Genomic DNA, 15,490 nt, shown 5'->3' with positions numbered 1-15,490 from the left:
ATTCTAGTCCTGTCTTGTTTCGGTCCTGGGTGGTCTCCTTTGGTATTCCTAGTTGATCCAGGAGAGGAGAGGAGAGGAGAGAAAGCGATCTGCTGCTCGTAGCTCCGCCTCAGGTGTCCATCTTTCTTTCCTCCTCCCTGTCTTCCCCTCCTCTCTCCATTTCTCTCCATCTTATCCAACAACAACAGCTATCATGACAATAACAATAACAACTACAAGCAGCACGACAACAAGGGCAACAAAATGGGAAAAATGGCCTCCAGGAGCAGTGGATTTGTAGTGCAGGCACCAAGCCCCAGCAATAACCCTGGAGGCAAAAATAAATAAATAAATAAATAAATAATAAAAATCACAGTTCATAGTCTTTCTTTTTAAGTCTGCCATGAACTCACAGATTCTTAGAGTCCATTTCCCAAGGAAATCATCTGCTACCCATCAAAAATACGATTTAGCTGTATGCATACCCACTCTGGAAAAATGATAAGGTTATGGAAGAATGAAACCATTTGCAGAGAAGGTCGGAGAGATAGGTCATTAGGTTGAATGCGTGTCTTGTCATGGTTGCTGGGTGTGGCTGCAGTTAGGGCCCTGGCACTACATGGGGAGGGAGCCATGGACCCGAAGAAGCTCTGCTGTGGTGATGTCTCTACCTTTCTCACTGTCTCTTCCTCTTTCCCTAGATAGAAAAATATTGGTCTGGCGAAATTGTACATGTGTGCGGCCCCAGCTCCAAGAAAGAGAGAGAGAGAGAGAGAGAGAGAGAGAGAGAGAAAGAGAGAGAGAGAGAGGGGAGAGAAGAAGAGAGGAGATGAGAGGAAAAGAGAAGAGAATGAAGAGGATAGTAAAAGAGAGAAGAGAGGAGAGGAGAGGAGAGGAGAGGAGAGGAGAGGAGAGGAGAGAAGAGGAGAGGAGAGGAGAGGAGAGAGAGGTTTATTATTCAGGTTGGGAATTGTAAGAGATGAGATAACTGTGATAATGTTCAACCTGACAGGTTCTAGCAGCTTGTTTTTCCAGCTTGTTTTTCTTAAGGCTTGCTTGTGTGGTGATCATGGAAACAACCGCTTGAGAGATTTGAATCATTTGTAACAGCTGAAACAAGTACCTTTCTATGCCATGATGAGGCTGGATCTACTGGGTTCTCTGACCGTGAGTGGAAAACTCGAAAATTCGAGATAGTGTCTGTTGATCTCTACTGGGCCTGTGCTGACCTATAGTGTTGGTTAAAATGCTTATTTCTTCATTTGTGAGTTTGAAAGAGCAAAACTCCCCATCTTCTCCTCGCCCCCTCTGAGGGCCCAGACACACACTGGCATGCACACACACAGCTCTCCTCGCCCCTCTGAGGGCCCCGGACACACACTGGCATGCACACACACAGTCCTGAATGCTCTGGGGCTGGCTCCATCCTTGGAGGGAATCTCTAGGGCAGGAGGCAGCTGCTGAACTACTGAAAGATGTAAAGCAAGGAGGTGATGGTTCCATGGCTGCCAGTTCTCAGCAACATCGCCCCGCCAGATATTCGTCGGGATGCGGCATCATCTAAGTTCATTTCCCACGTCTACGCTCGACCGGACCTGCCAATATACGCGGAGATCTTCGCCCACCCTGTCCAACGCTTGACGTCTCGTCACCCAATCTGGTCCCTACGCCTACACTGAACTTCTCTGTTCCAGTCTCTTGGAAACAGAGCTGGCAGTCAGCTGAGGTCAAGAACAAACACCTCATCACAGACCCCTGCGAGCGTCAACCCGGCTTTGACCTAGCACGTTATGACTGGGCCCTCCTCAATCGCTATCGAACAGGCCATGGCCGGTGCGCCGCTATGTTCCATCGCTGGGGAGCCAGAGACGACCCGAACTGCCCCTGCGGCTCCAGCCAGACTATGACCCACATAGTCAACGACTGCCACCTCTCCAGATTCAAAGGAGGTCTCAAACTTTACATCAGGCTCAACCTGATGCTGTTGACTGGCTACAGAAGAAGGGCAAACGCTAGAAGAAGAAGATGGTACATTGCCAATTTCCTGAAGGAGACAAGACCAACACAGCTCCCTAAAGTTGTGTGTGAGTGTGTGTGTGTGTGTGTGTGTGTGTGTGTGTGTGTGTGTGTGATTTATTTTACACACAAGCATGGTGACGGAAAATAGCTTGAATAGTAGAGAATGGGGCTTACAGTGCTAAGGTTTTGGGCTTGATCCTTGGTTCTACATGTACTGGAGTGGTGTTCTGGATTTTCTTTCTCTCTCTCTTCTAAATCATTTATTTATTTATTTATTACTAGAGACAGAGAGAAATTGAGAGGGGAGGGCAAGATAGAGAGGGAGAGAGAGATAGAGGCACCTGCAGCCCTACTTCACCACTGGAGGTGAGGCCCCAGAATTTAAAAATTTAACATAGCAGCACAAGCAACACAGGGGACAGGAAAGACTCTGGACAGCAGGCGACTTTCCCAGCAAACTTCACACAGCTTGAGTTAGGCCAGCAAGGGCCCACTACAAAGCAGAAAAGGAACAAAACAATTTTTTAAAAAAAATCTTTCTGCCAAGCAGCAGATTAACTAGCTGGCTCAGCAAATGTTTTTTCCCTATCATAGCTCAGGAAAAAAAAGAGTTGGAAACTTCCTCTAGTCCTTAACCCATCTTCCCGCCCCCGACTGTACCATTAGACCTTGACACCGGGTGGGTCAAAGAATAGAGAACAAGTCAGAAACCACCCCCAAACTCCCCTCTACTCTGCACAGCAGCGCTCCCCGCTTTCTGTCAGGCTGGTTAGGACCCTCAAGGAGGTCAGGAATTTGTTCCGCTTGCAAGGTCACAGGCAGAGTGGACACTGAACTTTGGACTTGGGAGGTAAACACCGGGACTATAAATATCCACTGGCAGGCTGCGTGCTGGGCAGAGGAGGCGGGAACAGGCTCCTGTGAGTAGAAACCACTTGATTCTTTCAGCGTTGGGTAAATGTTTGGCTTTTGAGTCTGTTAGTATTTCCTTTCCTTCAGAGGGATGAGAGGGAGAGAGAGAGAGAGAGAAAGAGAGAGAGAGATGGAATGAGAAGGAGGGAGAGAGAGAGAGAGTAAGAGAGAGAAAGAGAGAGATGGAATGAGGAGGGAGAGAGAGAGAGAAAGAGAGAGAGAGATGGAATGAGGAGGGAGAGAGAGAGAGAGAGAGAGAGAAAGAGAGAGAGAGAGAGATGGAATGAGAAGGAGAGAGAGAGAGAGAGATGGAAAGAAAGAAGAAATAATCAGACAAAAGAGAGCCAGACTCTAAAGTTGGGTGTGGTGGGTGCAGGGCTCCTTGGCACATTGGCTACTTTCTCCCTGATTCCTGCACAGGTGTGGCGAAGGAGATAAGCTGGTAACAGCTGTGCTACGAACAACTGCACAGGTTTCTGAGCAGCGGGCAGTGAGTGCAGGGGAGGCTGGAGAAACCTAGAGGCTTTTGCTCTGCCAGCAGCCCTCAGTTACAGAGGTTCAGTCTACACCGGCTAGGTTAGTGTTTAAACGATTCTCACTGAAGTGCAGGGAAGGGCATTCCTGGATTTCCAGCAGACGCTGAAATACAGCTGTTGGGCCATGCTCGGGGTGTGCAGGGAATTTGACAAAACCAGCAGGAAGGGAAAGGAAGAGCCAGCTGGGTTCATTGTGCAGAGGGCTCACCCACCAAAGAATTAAATCTGTGCCGCAGTTAGGCGGTTTGTGAGTAAGTGCCAAGTTTTACAATTTAAGTGGCCACCATATATATATATATACATCCAGTAAGGAAAGACCCTAACATGGGAAGATAATGGGATAAGTTTCTGCCTAACCTGAATTTTTAAATCTTAAATATGTTATTTATTAGTGAAAGAGAAAGAGAGACAGTCATCACTCTGGTACACGGGCTGCCGAGAGTTAAATTTCAGACCTCAAGCTTAAGAGTCCAGTGTAGTGCCCACCGCATCACCTCCAAGAACACGCCCGTCCTGAGTTTTCTGGGGGGATTTTAAATACTTGTAGGCTTGTTCTGTTGCTAGCAAATCCTAGTTCTGATTGAAGTATTGAGTTTAGAGAAATAATATCTGTTTTCTAATTACTTCTGGCACAATTTCCAGTAAATCTATTTTTTTAAAATTCTCTTCATTATTTTATGTAGCTGTCTTACAACTAGAAATAGAATAAAAAATTGTCATGTAAAAAGATTCTTAAGAAATCAAAGTTCAACAGGCTATAGATTATCACGATGAAGAAAATTTTGGAAGTGTGGATTGTGTAATCCAGAATGCTTTGCAAATGGCTTCAATTAGTATTGTTATTACTATTTTTACCAAAAAATAAAAGGAAGAAAATGACCTCACCTGTCATGTGCAAGGGCACAGGTTCAAGCCCCCAACCCCCACCTTCAGGCGGAAGCTTCACAAGTGGTGAAGCAGGTCTGTAGGTGCCTCTCCCCCTACCCCCCCCCCCCGATTTCTTTCTGTCGCTCTTTAAAAAAAAATCACAGATCAGTATCTGAATGTGCATTAGCTTCCTAGTTCTGGAATTCTCACCAGTTTCTCCCTACCATAAATTGAGCTTGATTGCCTTTGTGATTTTTTCTCTTCTTTCTCCGATTATCTCTTGTGAAAGCATTCTTTCTTTTTCTACCACCTCTGTGGCTCACCTGTTTTATCTGTACTTATCTGCAGAAAGAGCAAGCCCTAGTTTGGGGGATATTGCTGGTCTGATATTTAACACTTTAGCTTTAATGTTTAGAAAGAATCTCTCTCTCTCTCTCTCTCTTTTTTTTTTCCTCCAGAGTTATTGCTGGGCTCGGTGCCTGCACCATGAATCCACTGCTCCTGGAAGCCATTTTTCCCCCTTTTGTTGCCCTTGTTGTTGTAGTCTCGTTGTGGTTATTATTATTCCCATTGTTGATGTTGTTAATTGTTGGATAAGACAGAGAGAAATGGAGAGAGGTGGGGAAGACAGAGAGGGGGAGAGAAAGACAGACACCTGCAGACCTGGTTCACCACCTGTGAAGTGACTCCCCTGCAGGTGGGGAGCCGGGGCCTCCAACTGGGATCCTCACGCTGGTCCCTGCGCTTTGCGCCACATGCGCTCAACCCGCTGCGCCACCGGCCAACGCCCGAAAGAATCTCTTTATACCCAAGAATGTGCCACCTAATCAGAACTCCTTTTTAAAATTTTATTAGTGATTTAATAATGATTAACAAGATTGTGGGATAAGAGGGGTATAGTTCCCACCACCAGAGTTCTGTATACCACCCCCTCCATTGGAAGGCTCCCTATTCCCTCTGGGAGGATGGACCCAGGATCATTATGGGGAGCAGAAGGTGGGAGTTCTGGATTCTGTAATTGCTTTTCCGATGGACTTGGGTGCTGGCAGGTGGATTAATACCTCCAGCCTGTTTCTGTCTTTCCCTAGTGGGGCAGGGCTCTGGGGAGATGGAGCTCCAGGACACATTGGGGAGGTCATCTGCCCAGAGAAGTCAGGTTGGTGTCACGGTAGCATCTGCAACTTGGTGGCTGAAAAGCATTAAGATATAAAACAGAACAAATTGTTTAATAATCAGGAGCCTAACTGCATGCCCCATTTCAGCACTCGGGGCCAAATTTTCTAGGGAGAGAGACGGGGTCAGGAGGAAGGACACAACACAGCCCAAACCTGCTACTGGCAGCTGGGCCACGCGCATGGCAAGGCATGAGCTGTCTCTTTGAAGCAGCTATATCAAAGTTTGAAATAGTGACCATCAGTCAATAGATGAACTGAAAGTAGGTTTCATTGAGTCTTAAAGGACAGAGGGCAGTACCATTTCAGACATGAAAATCTGAGACATTTCTGCCTGGCTCATGTTTATTTTCTTTAATTCATATTTATCTTGACTGTGTTAGTAATGTTTTGGTACACAATTTCACATCAGAAGATATAAAAATCGAATCCTTGTCTTTTTAGATCTTTTATTTATTATTGCGTAGAGAGAAATAGAGAGGGGAGGAAGAGATAGAGAGGGAAAGAGACAGAGAGACACCTGCAGCCCTGCTTCACCACTTGTGAAATTTTCCCCCTGCAGGTCAGGACCAGGGGCTTGAACCCGGGTCCTCGTGCACTATAATGTGAGCGCTTAACCAGGTGCCCACCACCTGGCCCCAAAATCAAATCCTTTAATGTTAGCTCAGAGCTAGACTTTATGTAACAAGAGGAGTAGGCAGGAACCACCCCCAAGAGAATCCCAAGTATGAAAGACGTGACCTGAAGAACTAAGAGCTCGGTACGAGCCAACTTCTTGCTGGTAGATGATTGTGTCTCCCTCATCTTTGGCTTCTCTTTCTGTGCCATCTCTTTTCATGCCCACACAGCATCCTGAACCTAGCCTTTGCTCAGCTAAATTGAGAAGGACTGAAAGAAGAGTTTTGAACCTGGTGTACCTTGGATGAAAATCCAGTTGTGTTTGCAGACTGTCAATCAACTGTGGAGGCCACACTTGCAGTTTTTTTTTTTTTTCCCTAGACATTCCTTTTTCACCTAGACAAGTATTGGGCTGCCTGTTCTGGCACGTCTCCAAAGCATGCTTACCAGAGTAGTTTGCTAGCCAGATAGTGAAGAGGTGTTTTGGCAGCTTTCTGCTTCTGATTGTGTCCTCTTTATAGGGCAGGGAAGGATTGGCACAGTGAGCCTGGTCACTTGGGGACAGAATCCATGCGCTAGGTACTTAGAGGAAGCAGAACGACACCCATTGGGTTTACAGGATTTCTTGGTTATGACTGTGAAGCCACTTGCGATGATAACAGAAAGGTTTTTCTCTTTGACAGGACAAGCCTAGCAATGTGGAGGAGCCTGGGACTTGCCCTGGCTCTCTGTCTCCTTCCTGGGGGGACAGAGAGCCAGGGGCAAACCTCCATTTGTAAGAAACCTCCAGCTTGGAGCATAAAGGGTGAAGATCCTATGCTGAGCTCGAATGGGTCGGTGACTGTGGTAGCTCTCCTTCAAGCTAGCTGACAGCTGTGCATCCTGCAGGCCTCTAGGTAAGAGGGCCTTTTGTGGGCCAGGATATCTTAAGGGGAGCGTTCTTAAATACGTAAGTGCAAGGGTCAGGCGGCGGTGCACCTGGTAGCCTGCACATTACCATCCGCAAGGACCCAGGTTCAAGCCCCAGATCCCATCTTTAGAGGGGAATTGTCACAAACTGTGAGGCAGCACTGCAGATCTCTCTCTCTTTCTCCTTCTCTGTCTCCCCCTCTCTTCTTAATTTATCTTCGTCCTATTAAATAATAAAGGAAGAAAGAAAGAAAAAAAAAAGGAGGGCAAAAGTGGTGGGTTTATCATGCAAGTACTGATCCCTAGCAATAACCCTGGTGCGAAAAATAGGATAAATAATTTAACACATAGATGTACAAGATTGAAAAATGGGGGGTCGGGCGGTGGCGCAGCGGGTTAAGCGCAGGTGGCGCAAAGCGCAGGGACCGGCGTAAGGACCCCGGTTCGAGCCCCCGGCTCCCCACCTGCAGGGGAGTCGCTTCACGGGCGGTGAAGCAGGTCTGCAGGTATCTGTCTTTCTCTCCCCCTCTCTGTCTTCCCCTCCTCTCTCCATTTCTCTCTGTCCTATCCAACAACGAAGGGCAATAATAATAACCACAACGAAGCTACAACAAGGGCAACAAAAGGGGGAAAAAATGGCCTCCAGGAGCGGTGGATTCATGGTGCAGGCACCGAGCCCAGCAATAACCCTGGAGGAGGAAAAAATTAAAAAAAAAAAAGATTGAAAAATGAAAGCGATACATTTATTGAGCCAGATTTTTCAAGGGGAAAAGTATACATTTGCATAGAACTTTTTTTTAAAGAGGCTAATAGGATATATATCCTGAGCTTATGAAACTAGGTTCTCCTTTCATTGATAGTATCCTACTAAATATATATTGCTAGTAGAATGAGGATGCTCTAAAATGTACTTTTGTGAAGGGGTTAATTAATGGAGGTAAACATTTTCTCCTCTTTTTACATTATTATTATTATTATTTTACTAGAACACTGCCCAGATCTGGCTTATGGTGGTGCGGGAGATTGAACCTGGGACCTCAGAGCCTCAGGCAGGAGAGCCTGTTTGCATCACTGTTATGCTGTCTCCCCCACCCACTCTCGATGAAGTATGTTTTAATATAGGAAGCAAAGATGAGTACTTTGCCAGAGTAGAGTGAATGATAGCCTTGCTGCTAAAAATATCAGGTCACTTAACAAGTACGTGCAAGCAAGTAAGTGTGAAAATCTTTGTTGGGCCATTTAAAATTTTTATTCCGATGATTCTTCTTGTAGCGTTTGCCCTTCCGTAGCCAGTCAACAGCGTCAGGTTGAGCCTGATGTCAAGTTTCGAGACCTCCTTTGAATCTGGAGAGGTGGCAGTCGTTGACTATGTGGGTCATAGTCTGTCTGGAGCCGCAGGGGCAGTTCGGGTCGTCTCTGGCTCCCCAGCGATGGAACATAGCGGCGCACCGGCCATGGCCTGTTCGATAGCGATTGAGGAGGGCCCAGTCATAACGTGCTAGGTCAAAGCCGGGTGGACGCTCGCAGGGGTCTGTGATGAGGTGTTTGTTCTTGACCTCAGCTGACTGCCAGCTCTGTTTCCAAGAGTCTGGAACAGAGAAGTTCAGTGTAGGCGTAGGGGACCAGATTGGGTGAGGAGACGTCAAGCGTTGGACAGGGTGGGCGAAGATCTTCGCGTATATTGGCAGGTCCGGTCGAGCGTAGACGTGGGAAATGAACTTAGATGATGCCGCATCCCGACGAATATCTGGCGGGGCGATGTTGCTGAGAACTGGCAGCCATGGAACCGGGGTGGAACGGATGGTTCCAGAAATGATCCTCATGGAGGAATATAATTTGGAATCGACCAAGTGGACATGGGGGCTACGGAACCATCCTGGGGCACAGTATTCTGCAGTGGAATAGCATAATGCCAGAGAGGATGATACAGAGAGATACAGAGAGGAAAAGAAGGGAGAGAGAAAAGAAGAAAGAAATGGAGAGGTGCCATAGTGTACTGTGTCCCCTATGCCTCTGCGGTGCTCCTGGGTGGCACTGGGACTTGAATTTGAGCCTCTCTCACTCATGGGAAGGGATGTGCCCTACACTAGCTCTCTGGCCCATTTTTTTCTGGTATTCAGGTATAAGTTACTTAGTAGGTAAAATTCTATGTAACTGTAAGATGGGTTAAAAGTCAATGCTTGAATGGGATTTTGGATTAAATGAACTCATATTTTTGCAAATAAATAAAGATCTAAATGGGCAAAATTACTCAATAATTTTGATGTTTGTTTATTTATTTTTGCCTCCAGACATATCACTGGGGCTCAGTGCTGACACTATGAATTCACTGCTCCTGACAGCCAGTTTTTCCTCTTTTTTTTTTTTTCCCTTTCTATTTTTATTTGACAGAACAGAGAGAAACTGAGAGGGGAAGGCAAGACAGAGAGGGAGAGAAAGATAGACACCTGTAGACCTGCTTCACTGCTTGTAAAGTGTCCTCCCTGCAAGTGGGGAACTGGAGGCTTAAACCTGGATCCTTGCAAAGGTCCTGTGCTTAGTACTATGTGCACTTAACTTAGTGTGTTACGGCCCAGACCCTGTCAATATTTTTTTATCAATAATTTTTAAATAGAAGTTTTGGCCTCATTTAGTAATATAAGTATGAGGCATTAGTAAGAGAAAAAATAAGTTTTAAATAGAAAAAAATAAAGTGAGGAGAAAGACAGAAGTCACTAATAAAATAAAAGAGGTGATTTCTTTAATTTTTTTCTTAAATATTTTAGATTGGAAGACCTGCGAATAAAACTGGAGAAAGAAGGATATTCCAAAATCTCCTATGTTATTGTTAATCACCAAGCATCTCCCTCCCGATTAAAATACACACACCTGAAGAGTCAGGTTTCAAAGCACATTCCTGTTTATCAGCAAGAAGAAAACCAAACCGATGTCTGGACACTCTTACATGGAATCAAAGATGACTTCCTCATATATGACAGGTATGTGGACATGCTTCCCCCCAACACAACTAACAGACACAGTACTGTATTTACTGTAACCCATTATAATGTCATAGTAATTTAAAATACAACCTATGCTTTCACTTTCAAAGTCTGTTTAATTTTTTAATTAAAAAAATGATAAATTAGAGAGCAAATGAGCCAGAAAGAGCATCAGATCACCACTCTGGTACATGCAATGCCAAGCATCAAACTCATCTTAATTTTAAGTTCAAAGCTCTAATCACTGTGCCACCTCCTGGGCCACTGGTATTGATTTTTTGAAGTAACTTTCTTTATTTTTTAAAAATTTTTTATTTATAAAAAGGAAATACTGACAAAAACCCATAAGATAAGAGGGGTACAACTTCACGCAATTCCCACTACCAGATCTCCGTATCCCGTCCCCTCCCCTGATAGCTTTCCTATTCTTTATCCCTCTGGGAGTATGGACCCAAGGTCATTGTGGGATGCAGAAGGTGGAAGGTCTGGCTTCTGTAATGGCTTCCCCGCTGAACATGGGTGTTGACAGGTGGATCCATACTCCCAGCCTGCCTCTCTCTTTCCCTAGTGGGCAGGGTTTCTGGGGAGTTGGGGGTCCAGGACACGTTGGTGGGGTCGTCTGCCCAGGGAAGACTGGACTTACTTGCCCGGAACTGGCATGTGTTATGCATGTACAAACTATTGTACTTACTGTTGAATGTAAAACATTAATTTCCCAATTAAAAAAAAAAGTGGAGAAAAAAAAAAAGAGAAAAGAAAACACAAGTAGAACCTGAACTGGAGTTGGCGTATTGCACCAAAATAAAAGACTCTGGGGTGGGTGGAAGAGAGAGTACAGGTCCAAGAAGGGTGACAGAGGACCTAGTGGGGGTTGTATTGTTATGTGGAAAACTGAGAAATTTTATGCATGTATTGTATTTAACTATTGCATTTACTGTTGAATGTAAAATATTAATCCCCCAATAAAGAAATTAAAAAAAAAAAGATTTCATGATTCCAGTTGGGAATTGAAGATTGGCTGTCCCTTCCCTCCTGAAAAATTGGCATTATCCTTAAGTAAAAAAAAAAAAGGACTAATTTGTACAACATGAAGAATTGTGGTTTAAGAATCTGGCCAATGAATACTTAGACTTGGTAGACCACTTGCTTATCTATGGTCTAGCCAACACTTTGAAGGTTTCTGATCTGAGTTTATGGCACTACCAAGTATGTTCACACGTGACCTACATGAGTCTGTCCGATTCCACGGACCAGTAAAGCATTTGCATTTGAGAGAACTTCATTGCTCACAGCATCTGTTGTTCCCAACACTGATTTGCTGCCCCTCTCTTTTATCTCTTTGGAGAAGGCGAGTCGGGCTTTTCTAGGTCTGTTACACCCTACTTAGTCTTCCTCTAAACAGTTCTAAGATTCTGTCTCAGTCTCTTAGATCTTTTTAAAAAGTACTTTTTATTAATTTATTATTGGATAGAGACAGACAAAAATTGAGAGGGGAGGGGGAGATAATAGAGGGAGAGAGAGAGAGAGACATCTGCAGCCCTGATTCACAACTCTTGAAGCCTTCCCCCTCTAGATGGGGATGGGGGCTTGAACCTGGGTCCTTGTGCACTGTAGTGTGTGTGTGCGCTTAACCCGGAGTGCCACCACCTGGCCCCGGTCTCTTAGCTCTTCACGATTTCAGTTCAGTCAGTTTAGAGTGTTGATAGATCCTTTATGACCACATGACGTTGTATGTACTGGGTGAAATGGCAGCAAAAAGACATTTCAGACCCTCTGTGTCTGAGAATTCCTGGTTCACTGATCATGTTTCTTTCATTGCGATGGAATTGTGAGTGCAACAGATAGGTTTTTAGAGGAATGGGTCAAGACTTGATGTTTTTCTTTTTGCTATGCTGTGATTTCTTGTTCTGTGCAGTCCATGCTGCCTGAGCAGTTATGAGAAACTCAGATGCTTTGCAGAGCCTAATGTATGATAAATTAGTGGTGTGGGTATTGGTAGGACTTGTAAGTCGGTTACAGAAGTTTATCTGACTAAGCCACAGTGAATATACGGCACAGTCTGGGTGCTAGTTAGAGCGATTTGTAATCTTACTGTGACCTGATCTGTTAGACTGGGCAAGAACACTCATTTGAGACCCCATTCAAGGAAATTTACTAATGGTATAAAAGTGTCTTAGTAATACAACCTAGTCACACACAGTTACTAATACAACTTATCCTAGGCTGGACTCGGGTATGATCATCATGCTGAAGCTACTCTGACATTTCATTTGCCTTTTTATTTTTAGATGTGGCCGTCTTGTGTATCATATTGGTTTGCCCTTCTCTTTCCTAAGTTTCCCGTATGTAGAAGAAGCCATTAAGATCACTTATTGTGAGAAGACTTGTGGAAATTGCTCTCATACGGTATTTTTCTCAATGACCTTTACTGGGAAAAAGAGGGAATCTTTTTTTTTTTTTTAAATCTTTATTTATTTATTTATTTTGAATAGAGACAGAGAGAAATTGTGAGGGGAGGGGAAATAGTGCATGAGAGAGACAGAGAGACTCCTGCAGACCTGCTTCACCACTCATGAAGCTTTCCCCCTGCAGGTGGGGACCAGGGGCTTGAACCCAGATCCTTGCGCACTGTAATGTATGTGCTTAACCTGGTGTGCCACCGCCTGGCCCCAAAGAGGGAATCTTTTAAGAGTTATCTGAATACCCATTTGTCAATCAGTATTCTGTTGGTGTTATGGAAATACACAATAGTAACTTTTATAATTATACTTTCTTTTTAAAAAATATTTAAATTTATTTATTATTTATTATTGGATAGATACAGAGAGAAAGTGAAAGAGGAGGGGGAGATAGGGAAAGAGACAGAGAGACAACTGCAGCCCTGCTTCAACCCCCTTGAAGCTTTCCCCTTACAGTTGGGGACCAAGGGCTTGAACCGAGGTCTTTGTGTGCTTAATCAGCTTAATCAAATGCGCCATCGCCTGGCCTCTATAATTACATTTTCCAGTCAGCTACGGGTAGGAATAAAATGGTAATAACAAATCTAGGTGTTAAAACTGACATCAAAGTCTTTTCTGATTCTTTGAAAGATAAAGAGAGAGATAAAGTCAATTTAATCAGTTCTTAACTAGTTGGAATTTCATATCATTAGTTTTATCAATCTTTTTTTTTTTCCGTGTATTTCTGTAAAAGCTACAAATCTGTTGATAAGTGGCTTGTATATTTGTTTCAGACACTGGAAAACGAAGGCTTCTGTAAAAATATCTCTCTAGCTACTTCAGAAAACACCACCATAGCTCCGAAGCACCACCACCACGACCATCACGGGCTTGGGCACCAGCATGCTGGGAACGGGCCGCTTTCAGAGAACCAGCAACCAGGAGCCCAGGGCGCTCCTGAGCATTTTGCCCCTCTAGGCCACCGTCACCCCCACAGGCACAAGGGCTCACATGGAGAGGGTCACCCAGAGGACTGAGACATGGCAGGAAGTGGAAGGTTACACCTCTCTCTCCCACAGAAGAGGCTCTGACGGAAGGGATGTATTAATCAGTTGCTTTGAAAGTTGCCCAAAGAGTCAGAGTTGGCTCCTAGTAACTGATGCTGACACTGCCGACATCTGGTGTTTGAAAAGACAGGGTCTGTGACCACCTGACAGTGCAGTGAGAACCTCCCCTCCTTATGTAGCTGACAGGGGCTCTGGGCAGCAGAGAACGTCATTGAGTCCTGACAGTGACGTCTGCCTCCTGCTGCCTGACAGTCTCGTCAGCAGCTCAGTCCCACCACAGCCAGTGCCACCTGAAGCTGAAACGATAAGGCAGGAATGTGAGAATGACCTTCACACTAAATATTTAAATTCAGTTGTACTCCCCAGCTCAGCCTAGGCAAATTTGCATTTGTGGTATTTTTATAAGCTATCAAATTAGTGAAAAAGCTAAGAATGGAGTCTATGCAAAATAGGGAAAGATCTACTCTATTGGCTCCCAAACTTTAAAATTTATGTCAAAGAAGTGTTGGCCCAAACCGTGGCTTTTACTGAAGGGCAACTTAAAGGTGGTTGCAGCATTGGATTGACATGTCTTTCTTTTTCTTTTTCCAGCATTCTACTTGCAGTAATGAGGACAGAAACGTAAACTATGACCTAGGGGTTTCTGTTGGATAGTTAGCAATTTAGAATGGAGGAAGAAGAACAAAAACATGTTTTCCATTTTTTATTTCTCAAAACAAGGCTATCTATGTCTCTTAAGTCTTACTTTTCTAACCGACTCAACCTTTAAAGCAGTCGAAGACTCAGATGCACTTAACACGAATATTTTGCTTACATTTAAAATATCCATTTATACTTCTTATATCTAAGGCTTATATCTTGATTGTTACTATCACATGTGGATTAAACCTTTATATTTTGTTTCCTATACTACATGATGTAAAACTCAAGAGTGTTGTCTTGACAGATAAGAGGGGACAGATCAAAGGATACTGTCTATCTTGAGTCACTTAGAAAGTATCTCCATAGTCAATGATGGTTAGATAGGTAAACTAAGTCCTGCTAACCAGAACTTCTTTATGGCTAATACTACTAAGCAAGGATGCAAGACAAAGTATGGGTTTGTTTAAATAAACAGTCAAATGCTTCAAGCTGTCTTTATTGCTCTTATTTATGCAACGTACCATTGTTATGGCGGGCAACAGAAGTAAACTTTCCAGCTGCTTTCAAACAAATTAGTAAGTAATGAATTCACTACTGTACTTAGAACCGTCTACGCTTAAGGTAAGAATCTCTGCCGGCAGATTGAAGGTGAGGCTCTTTGCCAACGGAGAGGCGCTGCTCTAAGTCATGGATGGTATCACGGAGAACTTGAATCTCCTTATTCTTTTCTTCCTGAAGATGTTGGAGTTTCTAAGTGAAACAGGAAAAAAAAATACTATTGCAGTTCAGAACTAAGTTTAAGCTTAGGGAACAAGAAAAAGCAACACTAAAAACTATACTTGTGGCTTAAGTAGGTATTAAAAAGTTATTTTTAAAGGTCTGTATTTTCATTTCTGTAGAACTTACTGTAGGAATAAAACTGGCATAAAGACACAAAAACACTCCAGCACCTTGGGCTTTAGCTTGCTACCTTCTCCATATATATTACAAAGCATAAATCAGGGGAGAACTAAGCGGTAAGAGATCTGCTGTTTCAGAAGAGTAAGTCGACTTTACTTGAAGATGCAGTATAGCATTCCTTGCAGAGTTGAAAGAGTCACTGAACTTCTCTAATGATTTTATTCACTGTTAAGATTTATTAATTTAAAATGAAAAGGACTTTTAAAGATTATTCAAAATCAAGTGTTTTCCTGGCTATGTGATACATTTCAAGAAAAAAATGTTAGGTATGTTGTCAGTAATATTAGGTAATGTTTTTCAGATGCAAAATCACTCCTGTCCCCCACGCCCCCTTTTTAATGAAGATACAGAGAGAAAGGGAGAGATACTCCGGCGACAGAGTTGCTCCTG

The 15,490-nt window shown here is 43.9% G+C and overlaps 2 protein-coding genes and 1 long non-coding RNA gene across 3 annotated transcripts in view; 2 read left to right on the top strand and 1 right to left on the bottom strand.

The window, feature by feature from the left end:
• Positions 1 to 2,735: 2,735 nt before the first annotated feature.
• SELENOP (selenoprotein P) lies at positions 2,736 to 14,628 on the top strand. The gene is made up of 5 exons (XM_007517619.3): positions 2,736 to 2,918; positions 6,787 to 6,999; positions 9,778 to 9,990; positions 12,282 to 12,399; positions 13,226 to 14,628. The coding sequence occupies exons 2-5, from the start codon at positions 6,800 to 6,802 to the stop codon at positions 13,790 to 13,792; spliced, it is 1,098 nt and encodes a 365-aa protein (XP_007517681.2). The 5' UTR covers positions 2,736 to 2,918; positions 6,787 to 6,799; the 3' UTR covers positions 13,793 to 14,628.
• LOC132538569 (uncharacterized) lies at positions 7,006 to 9,769 on the top strand. Its single transcript, XR_009549906.1, has 3 exons — positions 7,006 to 7,387; positions 7,748 to 8,280; positions 8,943 to 9,769. It is a non-coding gene; the product is annotated as an uncharacterized LOC132538569 (long non-coding RNA).
• CCDC152 (coiled-coil domain containing 152) overlaps positions 14,071 to 15,490 on the bottom strand; it is a 24,822-nt gene continuing 23,402 nt past the window's right edge. Inside the window, exon 9 of the mRNA XM_016185794.2 lies at positions 14,071 to 14,890. Coding sequence (XP_016041280.1) covers positions 14,741 to 14,890 — 150 coding nt within the window. The 3' untranslated portion in view covers positions 14,071 to 14,740. The remainder of the gene's footprint in view (positions 14,891 to 15,490) is intronic.

The sequence above is a fragment of the Erinaceus europaeus genome, chromosome 5 (assembly GCF_950295315.1).
Source record: "Erinaceus europaeus chromosome 5, mEriEur2.1, whole genome shotgun sequence".
Lineage (NCBI taxonomy): Eukaryota > Metazoa > Chordata > Mammalia > Eulipotyphla > Erinaceidae > Erinaceus > Erinaceus europaeus.
Note: the sequence above shows the minus strand (reverse complement) of the source record. Positions and strands in the feature narration are given on the sequence as shown.